Source organism: Rhea pennata, chromosome 1 (assembly GCF_028389875.1).
Source record: "Rhea pennata isolate bPtePen1 chromosome 1, bPtePen1.pri, whole genome shotgun sequence".
Lineage (NCBI taxonomy): Eukaryota > Metazoa > Chordata > Aves > Rheiformes > Rheidae > Rhea > Rhea pennata.
The window spans coordinates 65,295,564-65,317,060 of NC_084663.1; the positions used below are offsets into that span (position 1 = coordinate 65,295,564).

At 36.0% G+C, this 21,497-nt stretch overlaps 1 protein-coding gene across 1 annotated transcript in view; it reads left to right on the forward strand.

Annotated features, from left to right (window-relative positions):
- SYT10 (synaptotagmin 10) overlaps positions 1–14,612 on the forward strand; it is a 33,697-nt gene extending 19,085 nt beyond the window's left edge. Inside the window, exons 4-7 of the mRNA XM_062570061.1 lie at positions 10,757–10,877; positions 11,214–11,385; positions 12,877–13,006; positions 14,431–14,612. Of these exons, the coding sequence (XP_062426045.1) occupies positions 10,757–10,877; positions 11,214–11,385; positions 12,877–13,006; positions 14,431–14,502 (495 nt within the window). The 3' untranslated portion in view covers positions 14,503–14,612. The remainder of the gene's footprint in view (positions 1–10,756; positions 10,878–11,213; positions 11,386–12,876; positions 13,007–14,430) is intronic.
- The last annotated feature ends 6,885 nt before the right edge of the window (positions 14,613–21,497 follow it).

Genomic DNA, 21,497 nt, shown 5'->3' on the forward strand with positions numbered 1-21,497 from the left:
TTTCCTTTGAGCACAGAGAATAAGATGCTTAGGAAACTATAAAACTTAATTGCTAAAAAATCTTCTGGGAACATCCTGTCACCCTCATGGCTCACTATATGAATGTAAATTAGGTTTATTAATTAAATAGTATATCACAAAGAGTCACTGCTTAACAAGAACAGTTAACATTTTCCTGTTAGCAAAATGCTTTGTCCTTCAAAGTGTCCTCCTATTAAGGAACAGAACCCTCCCTGCTCTTGTTAGCAGATTTTCTTGAGTTTGGAATCTTGTGAAAGAAAAGCAAGAGGCTAAAAGAGTTTAAAGTCTAAAATGTTCTTTGCTGGCTGCCCTAGACTTAGGGTCTGCTGTGGATATATCTGTGTTTCTGTTCGTTGCTAGCAAGACTCAAGAAATGCATGCAAGGAAAGTTATGAAATACAAAGGATTTGTTTCTTGTTGCAGGCAGGAAAAGGAGGCCTAGGTAGTTCACCCATAGAATGGAGGACAGGCTACCATCAGGAAATCCACTATATACACTATCTATATAGAAATTTTCCCATTCCTTGTTCTGCTGAGATACCCAAAACATTCTGAACTGCTGTCTGTAGAGCAGCTGGGATGAGAAGGATCTAGAGGACAAAGCAGAATCTAGACAACTGCTTCAGAGAGAGAAGTTTCACACTGTCTATTTAATGGAGCCAGAGATCTCTCATGACTCTTTTCCCACATGTTTTTGTACTGTTCATATTTGGTAGACAGGGAAGTCCAGATCTGAATGAATAGGAGGACAAAGAGGAGTTGGAGTTTCTCACCACCTTGAGCGTGAGCAATGTGTTTTATGAGAGAGGAGAAGTTGTACTAGGGAGGAGAGCATACTGGACACAGTTTCTAATTGTGAATTCAGGAAAACAGGTATTTATTTTATCAAGTAGGTCTACCAAACTGGTCTGAATAGCCTTTGGCACATCTTCAGAAAACTACATCTCTGTATGCTTAGCTTTGCCATGCTCAGATTTCAGGTAAATTTAAGAACTCTGCTCTCAACCTTAAAATTAAATCTGTGTATAAGATCTTGTAATAATAGCCTGATAACTTTTTTTGTATGGTTATTCTAGCTTTGATATAATCTTTAATACTTTAGTAATGATTACTGGTCCTTTGCAACAGGCGTACAAGTAAGATCTTTAGCTGATAACTAGACTGATTTCAGTATACTAGAATCCCTGGGCTATTTTTCACTGTTTCTGAACAGATTAAAATGCCAATGCCATACCCAATTATGCTGTTGGGAGAGATACTAATATACATCTGGATGAAAATGATTACTGATCTTGGCTGCTGACATCTAATTCAAGTTTCTTCTTCACTAAGGGACAGTATGTACAATTACAGGGCTTAGTTGATTCTGCTGATACTCTGCTATCTATGAAGTTTAGGAAAGAACATCAAGGTTTTGTATTTCAGTCTTTCAACCGTATGGTTTATAGTATTACATTTGTGTAAACAAGTTGTCTCCATCTGAACAATTAACATAAACACATGAAAGTGAAATATTTTCTAATATTGGGTAACCATATGTGCTTTCACAACCCTTATATTATTGTCAGCAAATTTTGTTAGAAATTGACTGGATTAATTTTTACTGTCAAAGTGAAACCATTCTAAAATATGTCCTGTTACTATATGTGCAATGTCCTGCTTTGTGTTTTACTTTAGCTGCTTTATATAGATTAAAATTGGGTTAGTAATAAAGGTTTCTAGTTCTGACATTCCAGAAACTGTAAGATAAGGGAGCCAATCCTGCACAGGGCTAAAAAGTGCATAAGCTGTTAATCAGTGAGGAGTTACACTTTAAGTACCAAATCTAAAGTCTACCAAAGTCACTAACTAGCAATTAAATACCCAACTAATGCTTGCCTGAGTCAAGGAGATTTGGATCAAGCCTCAAAAAAATTATTCAGTTGGTTCTTCAATTAGTGAGAAATAGCTCTGCTCCAAGCAAGTGTATTTTGGTGTTTATAAAAAATCTTTAAAAAGCAAACTGGCTACTTCAGTGGGAAGGTCCTTACCAAACTGATCACACTGTACAGCTTGAAACCAAGACACCCGTATGCAAATATACATCTCTCATGCTTTTTCCTTCACCTCTTCTCTTTTGTATGTTCTGTAAAGTCTCCAGTCTCAGAGTTGGATATGCTTCTGACACCCAGTGATTTACTTGTGTCATTCCTAAATAATAGATGGTAGAAAATGATAGAGGTGACAGATCAAAGAATTGGTCCAAAACTTGTAATACCCAGCAGTGGCTTCTCCACAGCTTTGAGTCCTTCACATCTCTTCCAGGGTCAAGCATCTTCTCTTCAAAAGTTGAAATGAAGGTAAAAATCATTCTTATTATCGAATTTGAGAGAACTTATATTTATGATCAAGGCTCTGCAGGCTAGGACTTGAAGACCCACTAGACATATTTACCTAGGAAATTAACTACAAAATTCTACCAGTAAGGGAAGTTACCACTAGAAACAAGAGATTCTCCACTAGTCAAAGACTCTGTATTAGTAGTTAATACAGTTTTTAAAAGATACACTTGCACATCCATAAAGAGTTTTTGTTTGGTACAGGATGAACTATATACTCTTGAAAAGATCAGATTGGATGATCACAGTGAGTCCTTTTGGTCTTAAGACCTATGACTCTTTTCTTGGTCATGATAGTCATTTGAAACTGTTTTATAAAGTGCAGGATTGGCATCCCACGTGCTCATTTTTATTCTTATAGTTTTCAACTGTTGGTATTCATCTTTTGTAGTTTGTATTTTATTCCTTTAATTTTTCATTCATATCATTGTTTCTCTGTTTCATGTTCTGAAAAAAAACCTGCAGCTATTGTATAATATATAATATGTAGCTATTGTAAGTTCTAAAACATTTTTATTTTTTAATGTTAAATTATCAAGATAAATTTGGTATAGAATCTGTTGTGGAAAAGAGTATCCTCAGATATCTAGGATACTTAATATCCCCAAATTTTGCTTATATATGGGTGTTGAGTTTTCAATAAATGATCCATCATTTACTTCTGTTCATTTGATTGATTAAAAGAAGACAAACTCGGAGGCAGCTTTGAAGCACTTCTGAAGCATGTTCTGTATATCAGACTACTGTAATTCTTAATACACTTTAATTAACTCATGGTATCAGAGGCAAGCAAATACTATCAAATCAATAGTTTAGCTAAAATATCTAGCTTCTCTTTTTGCAAAGTGCTTCTGAGCATTGCATACAGATCTGATGTTTTTGTTACTCCCAAAACATATACTGCATACTTTTAAAAAGAAACACCATTTCTTTGAATTGCTGGCAAGAATTTAAATGCAAATACTCCATATTATAAAAATGTTTAGGCAAAGAGGCTACTTATTGTGGTCTGATTGAGTTAATGTAACACATAGAATGTACTTTCTGGATATAAATTTTTATTAACTTGTTACTCTTAAATGGATTGATGGCTTTGAAAATTTCTTCCTCTTACATCATAGCTCAAAGTATTAGTAGAAAGTGACTTTCAAAAACTTATTTTTTTTCCAGAGATGTTTGTAGCCAGTTACAGGAAACTATGCAATTGGATAAGAAATAGGGCTCAGAATTTAGATGAAAGTCATTTCCAGAACAAAGGTGGTCTCTTGGGGATGTTAGTTATGGAGCTGTCATGTACTTTTAGCCTCTGGGATTATCTCATATAAGTTGATAGAATTTGATTATTACTTAGTCTTAGAACACTCGACATCTCTGTCTACAATTTTGTAAAGTGGGATGTGAAAGAAGGTATTGTAAGGACACAGCCTTCACATGACGCACATGATGTGTGATTGTTCTTTCTGAAGCTCTTGGAATATAAGTGAATATCATTACTGTAAAAGATAGAAGAGCTTAGATACCATTTTTTAAAGAACTATACAGTAAATTTGTGTTTTAATAGAGCTGTCTTAAACACTTGCCAGAGTAGGATGTCATACTGGTAAGCCTATTAGCTGTTGACCTCAGTCATGGAAAAAGATGCTTCTGACTTCATAATCAAGCCCACCACTGCAGTTTGCCCATAGAAATTGTAGGCATAGTCTTTGCTGAGTTTTCCCTGTGGTTTGCTATTTCCTGTGTGGATAAAAATTAGTTTACCAGACCTTACTCTGATTAAAGCAATAGTGATACGGAGCTGACAAAGGTTTGTCTTACGGTGGTCAGGCTTTGGGACCATACTATAATGATTAGCTTATTTCTTGGCATTCAAAGAGCAGCACTATCAGGAAATGTTTTATTGTAGCAGTGTAGGGGGCTATGACCTACAATTAGCCATCCTCATTAGAATGGACTTAAGCTATTAGTGTTTCAGGAAATGTCCATAAAAGCTCTGACACAATGTTAAACATATGAAAGCCTAACGGCTTGTAAGCACTGAAACATTTATCTGTAATGAGAAGAGCGCCTTTAAAGCCAAGAATAACTGGCACTTGTTATTTCCAATCACAGTCAATGATATAAAAGATTCATGTCATTACCTGCTGCTGAGTGAATGAAAGAATACTCTGGGTCAGTCTTTACAGGAAAAAATACTGAGGTTTTTCATTTAGGTTTGGGACGGCTTTAGAACTGGGAGTTAGCTAGAGAAGATAATGGAGAAAGGGTGGGTTGCTTTTCAGTTACTGAAAGCAAGGGAGGTTTCTATTTTTATTATTGAATGTTTCTTTTCCTTTGAAACAAAAAAAGTCATTTGAATATTCTGTTTTGTTAGAGGCAAACTGCTATTTCTTCATCTACTTTAAAAGCAGAAAATGTTAGGTGAATGGAGAATACAGTTTCCTCAAGGGAAGGTAATATCGCTGTGTCTGGGTGGTGTGATAGGTGTGCTATGACACATAATGACTAATCTGCTGTGCCCTCTGAGTTTCTCGCTGCAAATATTGTCTTTGTAAATAATGCATTGCTGCTTCAGAAGTGCATCTTTGTTTTGGGATTTGGTTACATTTTGTTTTTTTTTTCACACGCCTGTAAATGCCATGGTCAGGTCACTCATGTAGCTTTGTTGCAAGCCATTCTGAAACAGAAATGGGCTTCCTTGCTGGCTGGCAAGATGAAACTATTCCCCTGGTGGTGTACAAGACGCACAAGCCAGATGGTTATTTACAGAGAGAGTGACAAAAGAAGCATCCAGGATGCTTCTGGATCTCCTCTTGGGAGCATTCAGCCTGCTGGACCCTGCAGGTGGTCTCAGGGAGTCCTCTCTGTGCAATCAGGACCTCAAGTCAGCAGCTACACATACCCAGAGTAGCCAGGGTGTCGGGCTACAGCAGACATTAGGTCTCCAGAACCAGAAGATAGTCAGTAAAGCAACAGGACCCCTCATTGCTTCCAAACTGTTTTCCACAGAGACAAGAAAAAACACAAATCTCATTGATTCCTTTCCCAGGAGAATAGTTCAATCAATAAGCAGTGCTGGGAAGAAGGAAAAGAGCTGAAACTGATATGCAAAGAATAACAAGATAGAGAGAGAGAGAAAAATTATTAGCTATGGGAACAAGGTTTCCAAAGTAAAGTTGCCTTGAAAGACTGCAGATTAGCTCTCCAACTCCAGCTAGTGACTTCATGTAACATTTGAAAATTTGAAGATACCATAAATATATTTACATTCAAAATGTGTAGATGGGAAAACAAACAGATTGTTAGAAACCTCTAGTGCCCTTTCTTCTCATTCTTACAACATCACTTAATCTGTGCATTAAAACTGGAAACGTCTTAATACAATTTTGGCTGACTGTCTCAGAAGCTGGTTTCCTCTCTTCTTTTTTTTTTTTTCCATCCAACCTCTACTATTGATCATTATACATGCTTTCTTTCATCCTTAACTGAGTCTTGAACCTTGAAGTCATTCTCTAAACCAAAAGCAGTTTTTAATGGAAAGTAGGAAAATATATATGATATTTTTCTAAATAAAAACAAGAAAAAGAGAATTGTGTTTGGGGAAGGGTTATCTTCCTGTAGTTTTTAAGAAATCCAAGGGCCTAATTCCGTCAACTTTATTATGAAGTTAAAATACTATTCAGTTTCAGCATGTTTTTAGTATGACTAAATGATGAAACTTGGAAACTAGATATATGAATGCCTGAAAAACTTCTTTGACATCTAGAAAATGATTATTACATAGTACAGATGTTTACTCAAAGTATATTAAGAAAATACAGAGAAAAAATGCTTAAATTTGTTGTTGAGGAATTTAAGTACAAAGTAAATTCATACTGCCCTAAATATTTTCACCATGTTGCTCTCACATACAGCCTAATGCTTAAAATATCATTTAAACTGCAATTAATATGAAAGTGGGTGTGGATAATAACATTGAGATTAGGAATTTAAATGATTAATTGCTGCAGATTGCAATAGTCTGAATGATAATGAAACATCTTGAATGTGGAAGGATCTCTGGCTAGCTTCCCCACTAAATTTGTGGTTCCTAGCTAAAAGTTCTCTTTGATTTAGTAGGAACGAATGATAAAAGTAACCTGCATGAGAAACATCAAAGCTTTCTCCAGCAACAATGGTTTTAAAACTCAGTCACAGGCTATCTCAATGAAGATTTCAGACTTATAATAATAAGACATTCCTCTACTGTTTATCTATACCATGAGTGGATAGCACAGCCTTTGTGGAGATGTTGATGCTTTTCCCACAGGGTAAGTATGGAGATGAAAACATTGGTCTGCAGTAGGTCAAATAACAAAAATAACAGGAAAAAGGCCATTTTTCAGCTGACTTTACTGACTCCTGGACTGATAGCCCAACTATCGCCCATGAAGCAATGCATGCATACAAATCCTTGGGAACCTGATGGAACCATGATTGATATGTCTATTTAGGTGTGCTCATTCATGTGGGGTGAGAATTATGCTATTCAAAAAATCTGTATTCTGTAGCTAAAAAGCAAGTTCATCCAAGTAGCTGACATCTTCGTGTGAGATCTATGTTTTCTTTGTTTTATTTTGTTCTAGCATCACTGTACCAGAAAATATATTGGCTAGCAAGGTGAACTGGGAGCCATAAAAATAAACTGAAGTTGGTATAGTGCTTACCCCTGTTCCAGTTCCTTACTTCTGTATGATGACTTCTGTACACAAAGGGGAAATAAATGAAGAGACATGCAATACTAAACAAATGCTTCTTTTTGCATTAGTGCAACTGTGATTTTTTCTGTACTAGTTATTGGAAGTCTGTGACAGGGAATCATTATGAGCATCTGTAAAGCTAGCTGTTAATTGAAATCTAGGTTTAATAAAAGAGGGAGAAAAACCCTCAAAATAGGCCAAGAGTAGTGATAGAACTTGATGGGAGTTACCTAAGAAACGTGCAGCTAATTTAACAGAAGTTTGGGGTGAATATATGGTTCTACTGCTAAAGCAATCTGTGGTATAGTTAAAAATATGCATATATGGCAACCACTGGCTTCGTACTTGTATCTTCTAAGTCACAGTTTGTTTGAAGTGTGCTGCAAAGCAAATGTAGTTATTGAGGACAGTTTATTCCTTGGCCTCCACAGGTTTGCTTGTACCGAAGTGTTCCAGTCAAGATGGTTTGTGTGAACTTAATTATCTAGTATACTATAGAGCAAGAGAAATCAGAATTTTCTAGAGCACTGGGAGGGATTCTGTAGTAAGTTAAATCCTATTTTTAAATATCAATTAAAATCAGTAGTACTTAAGCTTCTGAAGCATTTAAAAATGTTACTAATGATAATTAATGTGATAGACAAAGACTGCCATGAGGTGTTTCAAAGTTAAGCCATACTTTGTTCATTATCTTATTCTGAACCTGTTCTTCTATTCTTCTAGCTCCAAAAAATTAAATCTCTCATGCCTCTTTTTTTTTTTAAAAGGGTGATTTCCCAGCCATTTTACCCAGTACGCACTTCAGATATCATCATTTGTATAGAGAGAATTATAATCTTTCTTCAAAAGAGCATTTAAAATGTTTGATAGTCTTGGACTAGCGTACAGTTTCACCCTTTGTGAACCAGTTCCAAAGAATATTTATTATAATGATGCATTATAGTATTTTAATCCCCAGTTGCCAAATGATTTATAGGGATCCTGACAAAATGTACGTGGTTCACCGGAGTATGAAGAAAAAACACCCATCTCAATGGATGCTCAGAGTAGAAACTGAGATTAGGACTTTCTGTTCTTTAGTAACGAAAAGGTCAATGTCTACAAAAATGTCAGCAAAGAACAGATGATGTAATGAGTCTGAAATCAAATTAAAAGGAGAAGATCATAAGAATTGTTTCAAAAGATTCTGGAAGGAATTGTATTTGAATTTAATCCAAAGACCATGCAAACTCCTAGTCTCTGACAGCACTCTAATGACATCCAGTTCTTGCCACTGGAAGAGTGGAATTGTATCACTGGGCTTATGCAGGATAGCCAGTAATTTCATTTCTAGTCCTTTGATCTTACAGTGAGTCTCATAAATCTCTTTGATATAGACAAGAGTAGATATTTAAAGTAATATGTATTCTATTCTACTGCAGAATTTATCTGTTACAATAGTAGGTGAAGCCACATGAGCATTCTTATACTGTGTGACAATTGGGTATTTCAGGGCAGCACAAGCCCGTTTTTCTCCAGGTATAGGTGATTGGTATCTGAAAATATCTGCATAAACTGGAGTTTTCTCACTTCTAAACCTATCCCTAACCACTGTAAGATTGAGGAGTAACTATATTTCCTTTTCAAATGGAAGAATGAGATCTCTTTCACATATGGATATGAGGAACATAATCAGGCTCTAAATTCAGAAAGTAATACTAATAACAGAAGCTGTGTTTAAAACAGATTTCAGATACGGTAAAAACTATACCAGAAGGCACTTGCCACTTTAATAAATGAGTGAAAAGAAGTCACATTTCATTTGTTCACATTTTATTTATATTTTCTGAAATAGAAAAGTGAATTTCTTGATGCAAATTCAGGCACAAAATTCTGCCTTTTGTGTGGCAAAGTAGCGGACTGGAGGAATATGTCAAAAAGATGTGTTTGTCCTATGTGAACTGACCGAGCTAAATCATTTTGAAATCCTGAGAAATCTTGTCAAACAATGAAAATTGCCTGGTGTACATGCTCATATGTATATCAATCTATTAATTCTCAGAACAGAATCCCAACAGAATGACTAAACATGAATTGACTGACCTACACGAAAGTCAATATTTTATTAACAGTGCAACAAGGAATTTGAAGCTATTCTAAAACCACATTCTTCACTGTAGAGTCTGTAATGCAATGCAAAAGATCCTGAGGCATGTGATTAAGTCCATCCTTACTCAAGAAAGAACTGAAGTACCTTTTTCAGTTTAGACAGAGCATTAACTCCCCCAAAAGTCAATACAACTGTTCATATAAGCAACTGAAAAAAATGTGAACAAGCAGCCCTACTCTGTCTTATAACTACAAGCAATGTATTTGTCTTCTACCCAGCAATAATTATTTTATATATATTATTCAAAAATACATCACACTTGCCTTTTGATGCTAGGAAAGCTGTACCATAAATCCATCAGTTCTCCAAAGAATTTTTGCTCTCAGGGTAGTTGCAGATTTGACAGATAAACTGTTGGAGCTGGATTATTAAAAATAAGTATTTTAGTAGTAGTCAAAGAAAGTCCTTTGAGATCACATAGGCATGTTTGAGAATTGCTTCCTTGTAGAAGTGATCACCTTATAAACTCTTGATAAGCTCTTATTTAAGAATGCTGAGCTGTTCTTAATATGTAATTTTCATTTTGTTTTTTTTTTGGGGGGGGTATTAAATGGGGTATTAAAAGTCTTGAACAGAAAATATTTTGGAACATAACTGACATCTCAGCAACTAAATGCATGTGGCATTTGAACAATTATTATATATGTATAAAGAAATTAAAAACAAGGGTTTATGGAGCCTCTGTTCTGTAGATATTGTTTGTCAAATGTGGTAGCATCTAGACTGTATACTAGTATCATATTGCATGAATTACCAGTGCCTAGTCTGAACCAAAAAATATCTGTGAGGGTTGTTAGGATCCATATGGACCTTGTCTATCTCTCCCAGTATATCATCCTCCTAAAAGATATCCTTGAGACAGGAGAGTTAGAGATTCTACTACATTACTATGCTTCGGAGGTATAGGACATCTCCGAAAACCAGTAGAAAGCTGGCACCATTTAGAAGTACATCCAGCTTTTCAAACCACTTAGTGAAGATAATTTTTTCACATGCATGCATATGTGAACAAATAGAAATCCTTCATACATTTTTTCAATGGCTAAAATGCATGTATATTTGTGTAATCTAAATCTCCCATAAGTTTTCTTTCTATTGGGGAAGAAGGAGGCAGAGCCTTTTCAAAAGCTGAATTTAACATTCTACTTTTAGCACCCTTTCTAACTATGAATTCAACACAGACATACTTCTGCCCACCCTCATTCAGGGATCCTGACAGTTCTGGTTCTTCTTTTGGTTTAAATTCCTCAGTCTAATAACTCTAGATCCTGTCACTAAAATATTATCCTACCAGTACTCTTTTCGTATTTTTTTAATATTTTCTGAAAATTCCTGTGTGTAATATCTTCAAAAGCATCTGAGGCTTCAAAAGAAGCTTCTGCATGTTAAAAAGTATCTCTAAAATTTTGCATGATTTGAACGGATTTGTTGTCAGGATGGTCAGACTTCTAACTGTTGGTTTTCTTTTTCAGGAGAGCATAGATTTGGGTGAGATCATGTTTTCCCTTTGTTATTTGCCTACTGCTGGGAGAATGACATTAACAGTCATCAAATGTAGAAATCTCAAAGCAATGGATATAACTGGCTCATCAGGTGAATCTACTTCTTTTTTAAATAACAGGACAGAGTCTATTCAGAAAAATGGCAAAGAGCAGCTTATTTCTGTGTGTTTAACATGGTTGCAAAATGGCAGTAGCGAGAGAATTGATGTAAGCCCTATTCAGATCTACTTGCTTTCTTTAGTCTGGCAGTAGGTGTGCCTATACCGTTATTCCTTTACATGCGTATTGAAAGCACTGTTGTCTAACGTCACTAAGACCTATGTAAATTTGTGTCTTATCAATATAAGTCATACAAAAATACTGCTTTTTGATTCACATTTGAATGATTTAAAGTCCAAATGCACACAACTGATTATCTGTTACTCAGATCCATATGTCAAAGTATCACTAATGTGTGAAGGTCGAAGGCTGAAGAAGCGGAAAACAACTACAAAGAAGAACACACTCAATCCAGTTTATAATGAGGCCATCATCTTTGATATCCCTCCAGAGAATGTGGACCAGGTCAGCCTCTCCATTGCAGTGATGGATTATGATCGGTAAGCACAGTTTCCTCTCTGAACGTTAATCTTCAGTGAGAAGTTTTCTTATTGTAAGCAACTGTTTTTCACCTCTCTGAACTTTCAAGTGTCACAGAAAATAGATCCTTTGGGCCTTTTCCTAACATGGTTCAATGTGTCCATGCCTTTTGAAGCTCAAATAATTCTACCTGTGTCGTAAGTAGCTGTCATGAAGAAGTAACATGGCTGAATGGTGTCATATGCCACTAGTATTGGTATACATTTCTGTCCCCATCTGGTGCCTGGATTATGTAAGAGCTTTATAAATCAATTGTGTCTTCAGTTAAAAAAAAAAAAGGCATCTACACTTCTAATTTCTTTTTAAATGTCAGGCATATGAAATCAATGAAAATTTGGAAGCCTAAGAGGTAGGAATTAAATGCCTAATTACCTCCTTGAATTTGGTCATAATTAATCCTTTTCTCGAAGCAATAGAGACACTTTGTAAACCTCGGTTCAGCCCTTGCTGGTAACATATCTAGGCCTCAACTAATTCATGTCCTCATGGAGAATTCATAGGAGGAGAATCTTGCTTAGTCTAAGGACTATAAATTAAAAAAGAAAATCATGGGCAGAATCATGCCTCAGCCAAGTCTGCTTCACTCAAGTGCCATTAGTAATGAACACTTGAAGATTGCAGGGCAAGTAAATAATAAAAGTCCAGTTTAGTAACAAAAACTTAAGGTTATTTTTCCTCATCATTAAATTTCTGATCATCCACCAACTTCTGTCAGGAAGACAGTCTCCCTCAGCTGTAAAAGTGGTATAACTATGCCTTAAGGGAGAGAATTATATGGCAACTTGTACACCTTAGTCCTCTTCAACTGCTATTTTCAAAGCATTTGCTAAGAAGAAGATAGAATACCAATATTCTAATGTGCATACAAGCAAGGTAAAGAGTCAGTCCCTCGATCAGTCTATGGCATGCCAGGACTATAGAAGTATTAAAGTATAGCCTTTTATGGATATACCCTTGGGTGTATATCAAAGGGAAGTTGCTTTTCACATCTTTGGTTGAAGTTCCAGTGGCCACCATGGTTAGAGCTGAGAAATATAATGTGAAACAATGTCTGAAGCATTTGGAGCAGGAAATATATTACCTGCCATCCTACTTCACTTTCCTATCTCACAAAATGTAAGCATATTTTCCCTCTAGATCATTCCCTGTATCATGGTCCTTCTCTGCCCTTGTGTCCTTTGGGTTGTAATGTTTTGATGGTAAGGGTTATGTCTTCATCACTATTTTTATAACTCCTAGCAGCACTCTTGCTGTGACTAGAATTTTTGGATACTACCATTACAGAGCTTAATATTAGTGTATTCCCACTAAAAGTAGTGTCTGTAATAAAGTGAAAACCTTGGGCATCTTTTATTCCATGTTGTATTGAACCAGTCAACTGAATTATACATCAGACATGATATTAAAACAATTTTCATTTAAAAGAAATTCTGTTTCCTTACAATTCTCAGAGTGGGGCACAACGAGGTCATTGGGGTATGTCGGACAGGAATTGATGCTGAAGGACTTGGAAGAGATCATTGGAATGAAATGTTGGCTTACCCACGTAAACCAATAACTCACTGGCATCCACTAGTAGAGGTAAGAAGTAGCCAAATTCTCTCTTTCGCAGTATATTAAATTAATCCTCTCTCACACATTTATGAGCTTTTGAGAATCATGAAAATCACTGCAGTATGACTGTCACTGCGCATTCATGGGGTAAGTGTAAGATCCTTAACACAACCTAAACCTAGCTGCATGACAAGTCAGCCAGGTGAATGGCCATCAGATTACTGATTTATATAGGTTCATACTCCAGAACAAGGCTTTCCCTGAGCTGGTGAAGGCTTACCTGAAAAACTGGATAAGGAAATGCAAAGATCGTAAATTCACCCGGGGTTGGAGAGGAGTATTTCAGCCACTTGTGTCACACTTAAATAGAAGATTGATGCTCTGGAGTCTCCAGGGTGAATTTTCCCAAGTAAGAGACTGTTACGTACTTTGGTTCAAATACTCCTGTTGCTATTCAGAAGTAACCTTTACTGCAATTTGGGGATTTAATATTCATTTAGATGTGCCATTTCAAAGATTTCCATGATCCACTGGCAGCATTGCAACATTAAAACCTTTAAAACATCCACTTAGAAGAGACCATCTGCAAGCATTCCAAAAGCAATCATTTCCTATTCAAAAATCTTTAGCATTAAGAATTATGTTCCTAAAATATTAATCTGATATTGGCCTGTTAGGTTAAGTTGAGGCAACATACCATCAGCAACTTCTAGAATTAAGACACTTAGTGAAAGCTTACTCAAATGCATGGGTGATTTTATCTATTAACTCCCTGGGCTTAGAGAGGAGTCTGATGTGGCCACATCTTACAGGTTTTCTGTATACAAAATGCTTACTGGCTTTGGGTTTGGAAGGATTCATAGGGAAGCCTTGAAAAGCAGCAGGCCTTGCTTTGGGACCCAGAGGACACACTGTTCAGCCCTCTCATGAACCAGTTTCTCTAGGAAAATTAGTTGCCAGCTAAGGTGGCATTGGCCACTGTGTTTCCCCACTGTGCAGTATCTGGCTACAAAGAATCTCCAGGGACAGGCAGAAAAAGCCCAATATTGTGGTTCCAGTTAAACTCCAGAAGAAGAATATGAGAGCAGGGAAACTTCTCCTTTTGAGTGCTGGAGAGAAGCATCTTGTCAGAGATTCCTGGCTTTCTCTGCATTATGTATGTTTGGGGACAGAGATACCACCCCTGGATGGTGAAATAAACCTACTCCTTTGGAACGAGTCAGAGGGGGTTTTCAGGAGGTCATTTTAGGAATTTCCATTGTTAGCTCTACTGCAAATTTTGATCCAGAAAGAACTGATTAAAAACTTGATTTTGATTATGAGCCAAAAAACAATAGAGAAGATCTAACTATGATTCATATTTTTCTGTGGGGGATTATTTTATCCTCAGAAACAATTGTAATACATGGACAGATATGATGACATTCATAAAACTAACACTTTTCTTTCAGTTGCCTGGCCGAGCAACCAGTTTTGATAGCCAGGGATCTTGTTCTTCACCAAAACCACCACTTACGCCCTAAGGCACAAGAATGGATTCATCAAGTTCAGTGTCCAAAGCTCCCATGTAGCTCACATCTACGTTAACACAAGGTTTGGCTTCCGCAGATGAACTGTATCCATATTTTTGTATTAAAACACATTTTTCCTATTCTAAGTCTTATATTACAGTTTATAATAATTTCTTAACTTATAAATGAAGTTTATTTGAGCCAAATATAATATTTCCTCATGAAAATCCATTCACTTGTTTTCTCTCTGGCATATATCCAGTGTCATATCTGAGCAGTATTTTGATATGAGCTATACCTTTGCATAGACAAAGAAATCAGAAAAAAAGAATCTCTTAAGCAATTCAAAAAAACTGCAGCTTGTAATGCCTACTTCCTTCGAGGTAGAGCAAATTGTTATATATAGACCTTGTGGTAAGTTGCCTCTAAATTGCACTAAATCCTGTATGACTTCTTAAGATAACACTTCAAAGCGGACTCATCAAGAAAAGACAACTGTTGTCACATTTTGGAAAATTAGTTCATTCACGAGTAGGGAGGAAAAACTTATCAAAAGCTCACTGGAGCTACTGGCTTCACCGGGTTTTAGTTTAGCCTTTATGGACCAGCTTCCACAGCTGGGGCTACACAGTTCAACTCTTCTAGCAGTCAGGAGGCCAGCTGCGTGCGTGGAGCTCACGCAAAATACCCAGCAAAAATACCTGGCATATGCAGAGGGCCAGACTCATGTAGCCCTTTCACTTCAGTTGTCCACCAGCTAATTCAGAGCCAGCACAGGTGTCCCTGTATTGGCACTGGACAGTGCTGGTGCAGGTACTGCTTAGACAACAAATGTGTCCATGATGAGTCCTGCTGAGGTCGATACAGTGTCGCAGAAGTGTCTCCTGGTGAGAAGGATCCAGCACCTTTAAAATAGTTCATTTGCTGTGGTCATCATGCAGTCCTTATTCAGTCCTTATTCAGGCCAGACTGTAGCTGAGTGAATACTCTGAAGTCAAAGAATTTATTTAATGAATTTTAGCTATTGAAAAAATGACCAGCACCTGCAGTTACACACAACATACATATGATTCCTGATTTAATATGGCAATATTAGATTTATTTAAAGCTATTTTGACTGACTGCATAGCTCATATAGGTTTGTTTCTAGTCTCTGGCTGGATGCGTCAAGAATTAGGTGTCCAGTATCTATAAATCTGAGATGTGCTTTGTATCAATATATGGAGAGAGAAATCAAAATGTTACAATTTTATAAACGGGTAAACTCATGTATTAGAACATACAGTGGCAGCACATTCAAAAAAAATGTTAGCTGAAGTGAGCTAGTTTAAAAACTGTAAGAGAATTGCAAATTATTTTGTGGACTTGATTCTTGATAGCATTAAAGTTTATCTCCATCAGATAGCTGTTTTCTTAATATTTTCGTATAAAGAGCCCTGTGAAGGGCACAGAAAAGACTACATGATTGGGCTGGGGGTTTTGGAAGGTGAATTGCAACAAGAAAAAAGTTGGGATGGTTACTCTTTTATGTATCTTTGCAATGTATAAAGAAGGCTGTGAAGATAATATTTTCCAAAGCCTACAGAAGAAAACTGTCATACACAGAAAAATGCCAGTGTATAATTGTTCCGTAATAATGAAAGAATTTGTGAGAGTTAGTCTGAATGATTCCCTTAATGAAAGGAAAAGGGGATTAGGCAAACTTCTAAATAACCATTTTGGCTTGATTTGTTTTTCCTAGATAACTTAGAATATGTTTTTAAAGATCCAGTTCTCCCATTCCTTTAACTAATCCCTGAGACAGTCAAATATGCCTTGAAGTGTCTTAACTGCTTCAGGAAAGCTAGGAAGGCTGGTCTTAACATTCCAAGTGTTTCTGAGGCAAAAGAAAATCAGATATAAATAATTTTGTACACAAACTGAAAGTTAATAAACAAATAAAGCTTTCAGTCATTCTTTACATGTTAAAAAAAAAGAAAAGAAAGAAAGAAAAGAAAAAAGAGGCTCCAGCCCAAGTTTTTGAATGTACACTGCAGGTTGCTTTTCATGGCCTCTGGATAGAAATAGTTTTTTTCTCAGAGAGGGTTGGTAATGCTGTCCACTGATCCTCTGTCCTCAAGATTGTATTTTAATCACCATAAATACAGAGCAGCCTTGCAGAATTTCATTCCACCATTTGCTCTGCATGAGTAAATTTTTAAACAGGAGAACAAGCTCTCCCTTGTGGGGAGTTTTTTCTCCTATCATTGTCAACATCATGAGATTTCATGGCCTAGACCATTTTCACAGTGATTTTGCAAGATTGTTGCAATTGCAAGATTGTTTGCAAGACATACATAGCTGTACATGTGGAGATTGAAAAGCTATTTTGTGTATACATTTATCTTAATATAAACTATATTAGAAGTGGCCATTGTGGCCTAGAAAATACTTTTTGTAATGTGGTACTGTAACAGCTGACTAAATATTCTTTGCACTTTTTTGCACCTAATATCCAAAAATCTAACAATTTCACAATCAAATGTAGCATAAGTGTTCAGCAATGAGCAACATCTTTTTAACTATTTCATTTTTCTGTTAGTATCATGTATGTTTTGTTATAAATAGTAAGGTATTTCAATTTTCACTTTCTTAAATTTGAATTATTATCAAACACCAAAGGAATAATAGCTCAGTTTGTTCCCACTTGTTGATTTTTTTTGGTATTGTTCATAACAATAGTGAATGACTTCTGTATCTAAACTTGAATTATGGGTGCTCCGCATCTATGAAAAAATCAGTCTGCAATATTGTCAAGACATCTAACTTCAAAAATTCTCCTCTGATTAATTCTATTTAGATTTTTATCAGTGATTAATAGAATTAATGTAAAAGATGATCATTTTTCATTTTCAATGATATCTTAGATATCCCACAAGATAGGGTATATATATAATGTAACCTATCCATTGGCTTTAGAGCTTGGTTCACAAGTTACTTTCCGAATGTACTCAAAAAAGTTCTCTCTCAGTTAAAGCAGCACAGTTATGGTCAATGAATATGTTGTTTTATGCAGGTCTTCATTAAGAGATGTAAAATGTTTTAATTTGCAGCAGAGGTGTAAACTCCCTGCCCGTACCCTGAATGTTGCTTATCTGCTGTGTCACAAACATTAGCCTAATTTGAGAATAACTGAATTTGGCAAATGATTGGTGTAAAGTATATTCTAGTAATTTTACAGCAATTTGAAAAACTCACACTTCTAAAAGCCTGAGTTATTTTTTGTAGAAATGATTTACTGGAAACATTAACTGAATTTAATAAGAATTGTATTTTGCACTGCAGAGCTTTTTATACTTTCAAAACTGTAAACCACAGAACTGTACAGAGAAAGTACAAGATGGATTAAGTGGTTCCAGGGGAGCTGCTGATTTTTTTTATTTATTTTCAGTAATGCACTGGAAAGTGAAAAAGCCCACATACAAATGCACCTAATGAGCCATTCTAGTCTTTTGGGTAAATACAGTTTTCAAACAGCTGTTTCCCCTCCCCACATTAAATAAGTTTTCAGGGACCGTTAGATTTGCTCTAAGCAACCATAAAATTGTTATTAGAACTATGCAAAATGTAAAATAAGATCCTAAAACACAGGTAGATTTAGGATTCCAGTGCAACTGCAAACAATAGCTTACATCCAATGAGATGCAGGTCACATGTTGCACTCCTTTATTTCAACCTTAGACTTTTGTATTGTAAACTTCTGCTGATATGGCCCTTCCCTTTGCTCTCCCAGCAAATAACTGGCTCTTCCCCACTATCTCTTGTCTGTATTGGGCTTCTGTTCAGTTCGTAGAGACTTCACCCTTACTTTTGTCTGCACTGCTGAAAGATAACTCCTGGCCTTAACGTGTAGGAGTATGAATAACCTGTGGGATTTTGACCAGTAGGATAGCTGGAGTAGGATAGCTACGTCTTTACTCTCATTCTGCAGAAAGCTGACAAGGAAGTAACTTCACCAGAGTCCCTTATAATTGTCAGAGTTACAGGGAGCAGTAACACTGTCCATTTTTTGGCTTCAAGAAAACACCAAGAGAACAAAATTCATGTTCCTTATTTGTTGGCCAGAACAGAGAAAGTGGCCAGGAGTCACTAAGATAAAACAAAACCTAGTATACGAGGTCAAAAGTTCCCCTTCAAAATTGTTTTTTCAATATATGGAATGTTTTGGCATGTTATGTTTAAATACCAAAACTAGGTATTTTTCTTAAACTACCACAACCATATTCAATATTTTTGTAGAAAATTTTGAGCAAGCATGAAATGTTTTCGTTTGGGTTAAATTTTTCCAAAGGAAAAAGCAATCACTTTCTAACTACTTCTTTCTATGGATGTATTTTCTTAACAATGTTAAGAAAACAAAGTTTCCAAAAAAAGACTTATTCAATTAATCCATTCTCTACTTCTCAGTTTTTTATGGGCTTCAGTTAAATCCTTTTGAAAGTTTTGAACATAATGATGCACATCTTATATGATGATCTAGTTCACAGATTACTCTGCTATTTTTTTAATCAACGAACAGATTATATCCCACAACTTTTATTAAACTCCATTAATTTCATTAAGAGTCTTAACAACTTTTGAAATCATTTGACTATATTTTTGGACTGTGCAAAAGGTTGAAAAAGTGGTGAAGACCTATTTTAGAATTCAGTAATAGAGCTCTTTTCTTGAGGAAAATGCCAAATTTTTTAGAAATCTATGAATGTGCCTGCAAAAATTGAATTTTTCTTATTTGAGCATGCAAAAAACTAGATTTGCACACACAAGTATTTGCACTTGCAAAATGTATAATCATTATGATTTAGCACTTCTATTACAACCAAACAATCAGGCCTAATCAGAAATAGGCTTCAGTCTGTGATAAATACTGGACAAATCCATATTGAGAGACATTTTCTTGACCTTAAAAGTTCATATGACTCTATTCATACAACTGAATATGCTTGAAAATTCTGTAGGTGTAAAGTATGACCTACATGTGCACTGTTAATTAGATGGTGTTAATTAACTTCTGGACAAAGCTCATATCATATCCAACAGACAATCCAAAATATGGATAAACTATAATGCATGATGAGAATATTGATCATGTTCGATGGAAAATCTTCTTTTTCATTCACACCACTGCTGAGATTCAGTTTAATCCTTAGCTGACAGATTCACTTTTGCTTGACTTCTGAGCCTTCTCCTTTTAAACTCTGTGCTCTCTGTTATCAGGAAACAGATAAATTTTGCCACACAACAGACGACAGAGCTAAGAAAGACAAAGGAAAATAACTGAGAAGATAGGGTAGCAAACTCACAGCTCTTCAACGCAACTTCAGAGCTCTGAAATGAAAAGCTCCTTTTGAAACTGATAATCATTACAATATTCATATCACTTGTCCATTCTTCATGTACTATAAAGCATGTAGGAAGTGGAAAGCTCGTGAGTAAGAGTTATCATTAGGTACAGGAATTAACTAAGGTGCTCATCACAGCTATTTACGATATTCAAGGCAAATAATACCTTAATTTTAAAACTTTCTTTTCCTCCATGTCCCAGTCTGAATAAATAAATGTCTCATACACAATTCCCCTTTCCTTAGCCTTGGCTGGAAATTGGCAGTTCTTTAATAGCACACAGGAAAGCAAGAGCTGGAACTGTAAGAGAAAGTGAAGCTGCATGTGGGATTTAAATATCACAGGGGAATCTGGCCAGGAAAACAGAACTAACACCTTCAATCTTGTGCTAAGTGCTAGGGGATGTTTGATGATAGCAAGTGCTCAGGGCTGTGATTTTATATTTTATCTAATAGCACCTCTCCAATGTTGCTGTTGCTGGGAAACCTTGACTGGCTCAGAGGGGAGAGTGCCACTGGTATTGCTATGTAAATTTTTTTCACTCAAGCATACGCCATTACTTTTATGTTACACAGGGTTTGGTCCTCTGGAAGGACACAAAGTGTGTAAAATCTTTAAAACAGGAAAAATCAATTAAAGCACTGCCCTGTACCATCACAAGAACTATTAATTAAGGACTAAGGACAAGCTTTGGTGCCTTACTGAACCGACAGAGCATTTCCTAGAGTGCTCTGTAGTGCTAAGCTCATGTTAATAAATTGATGGTTAAATATGGTAGCTTTACTGAAGACCCTCAGTGTCAACATTGGCAAAACATGACTAATAAATATAAATATAGGTTAAATAGATTCTCAGAGTACCAAAGTATTATCTAGAAGGGAAGACAGAAAGACTCTGATATATAATTCATGAAAGTGTGCTTTGAAAGTTGAATTTGCAGGAAGTCAGATAACTGCTGTGATGAAAGTGGAACTTCTCTGTAATAATTTATGAATACAATATGTTGACTTGGCTATTGGTCTAAAATTAAGTGAGATGAATAAGTAAGCTTAAAAAGGGGGAAAGGGGGAACCTAATGGGCAGAGCATGCCTAACATCAAGGTGCTTCTTAACAAAAACAGAGGTTTCCTAAAAGTTAATATCCACACTAGTGCCTCTGGAGATTCTACCAGCTCCACACACAGTCTCAAAAATGCAGGTCATCCAAAATGGTGATAATCTAGGCATGGAAAGGAGAAACAGAATAGTAAAGATCAACAGATCTGTTTCAGAAAAAGGAAGATTTGTGTCTGAGCAGAAGAGGATGCAAGCTGTTGCTGAAGTTCACAGAGAAATTGGACTGGACTAATCTCCCATTACTAAGTGGAAAACCTTTAGCCAAGATAGATATGTATGTAGTTAAATAAAAGTCAAATCCTTTTATTTTAAATATTTAAGCTTACCATTAAACATTATATTTTCAAGAGAGTATTTGCAGGCTTCCTGAAAAAAAAGTTTTAAATCCATTCAGACTTTCTGGGTTTGCACAGTTATTACAGAGATAGTGTTTCTGAGCCTAGCCTAACTATAGAAAAAAATAAGAAATTCTGCTTTTCCCCTGGAGAAGTCAAATCAGGAAGTCTGAC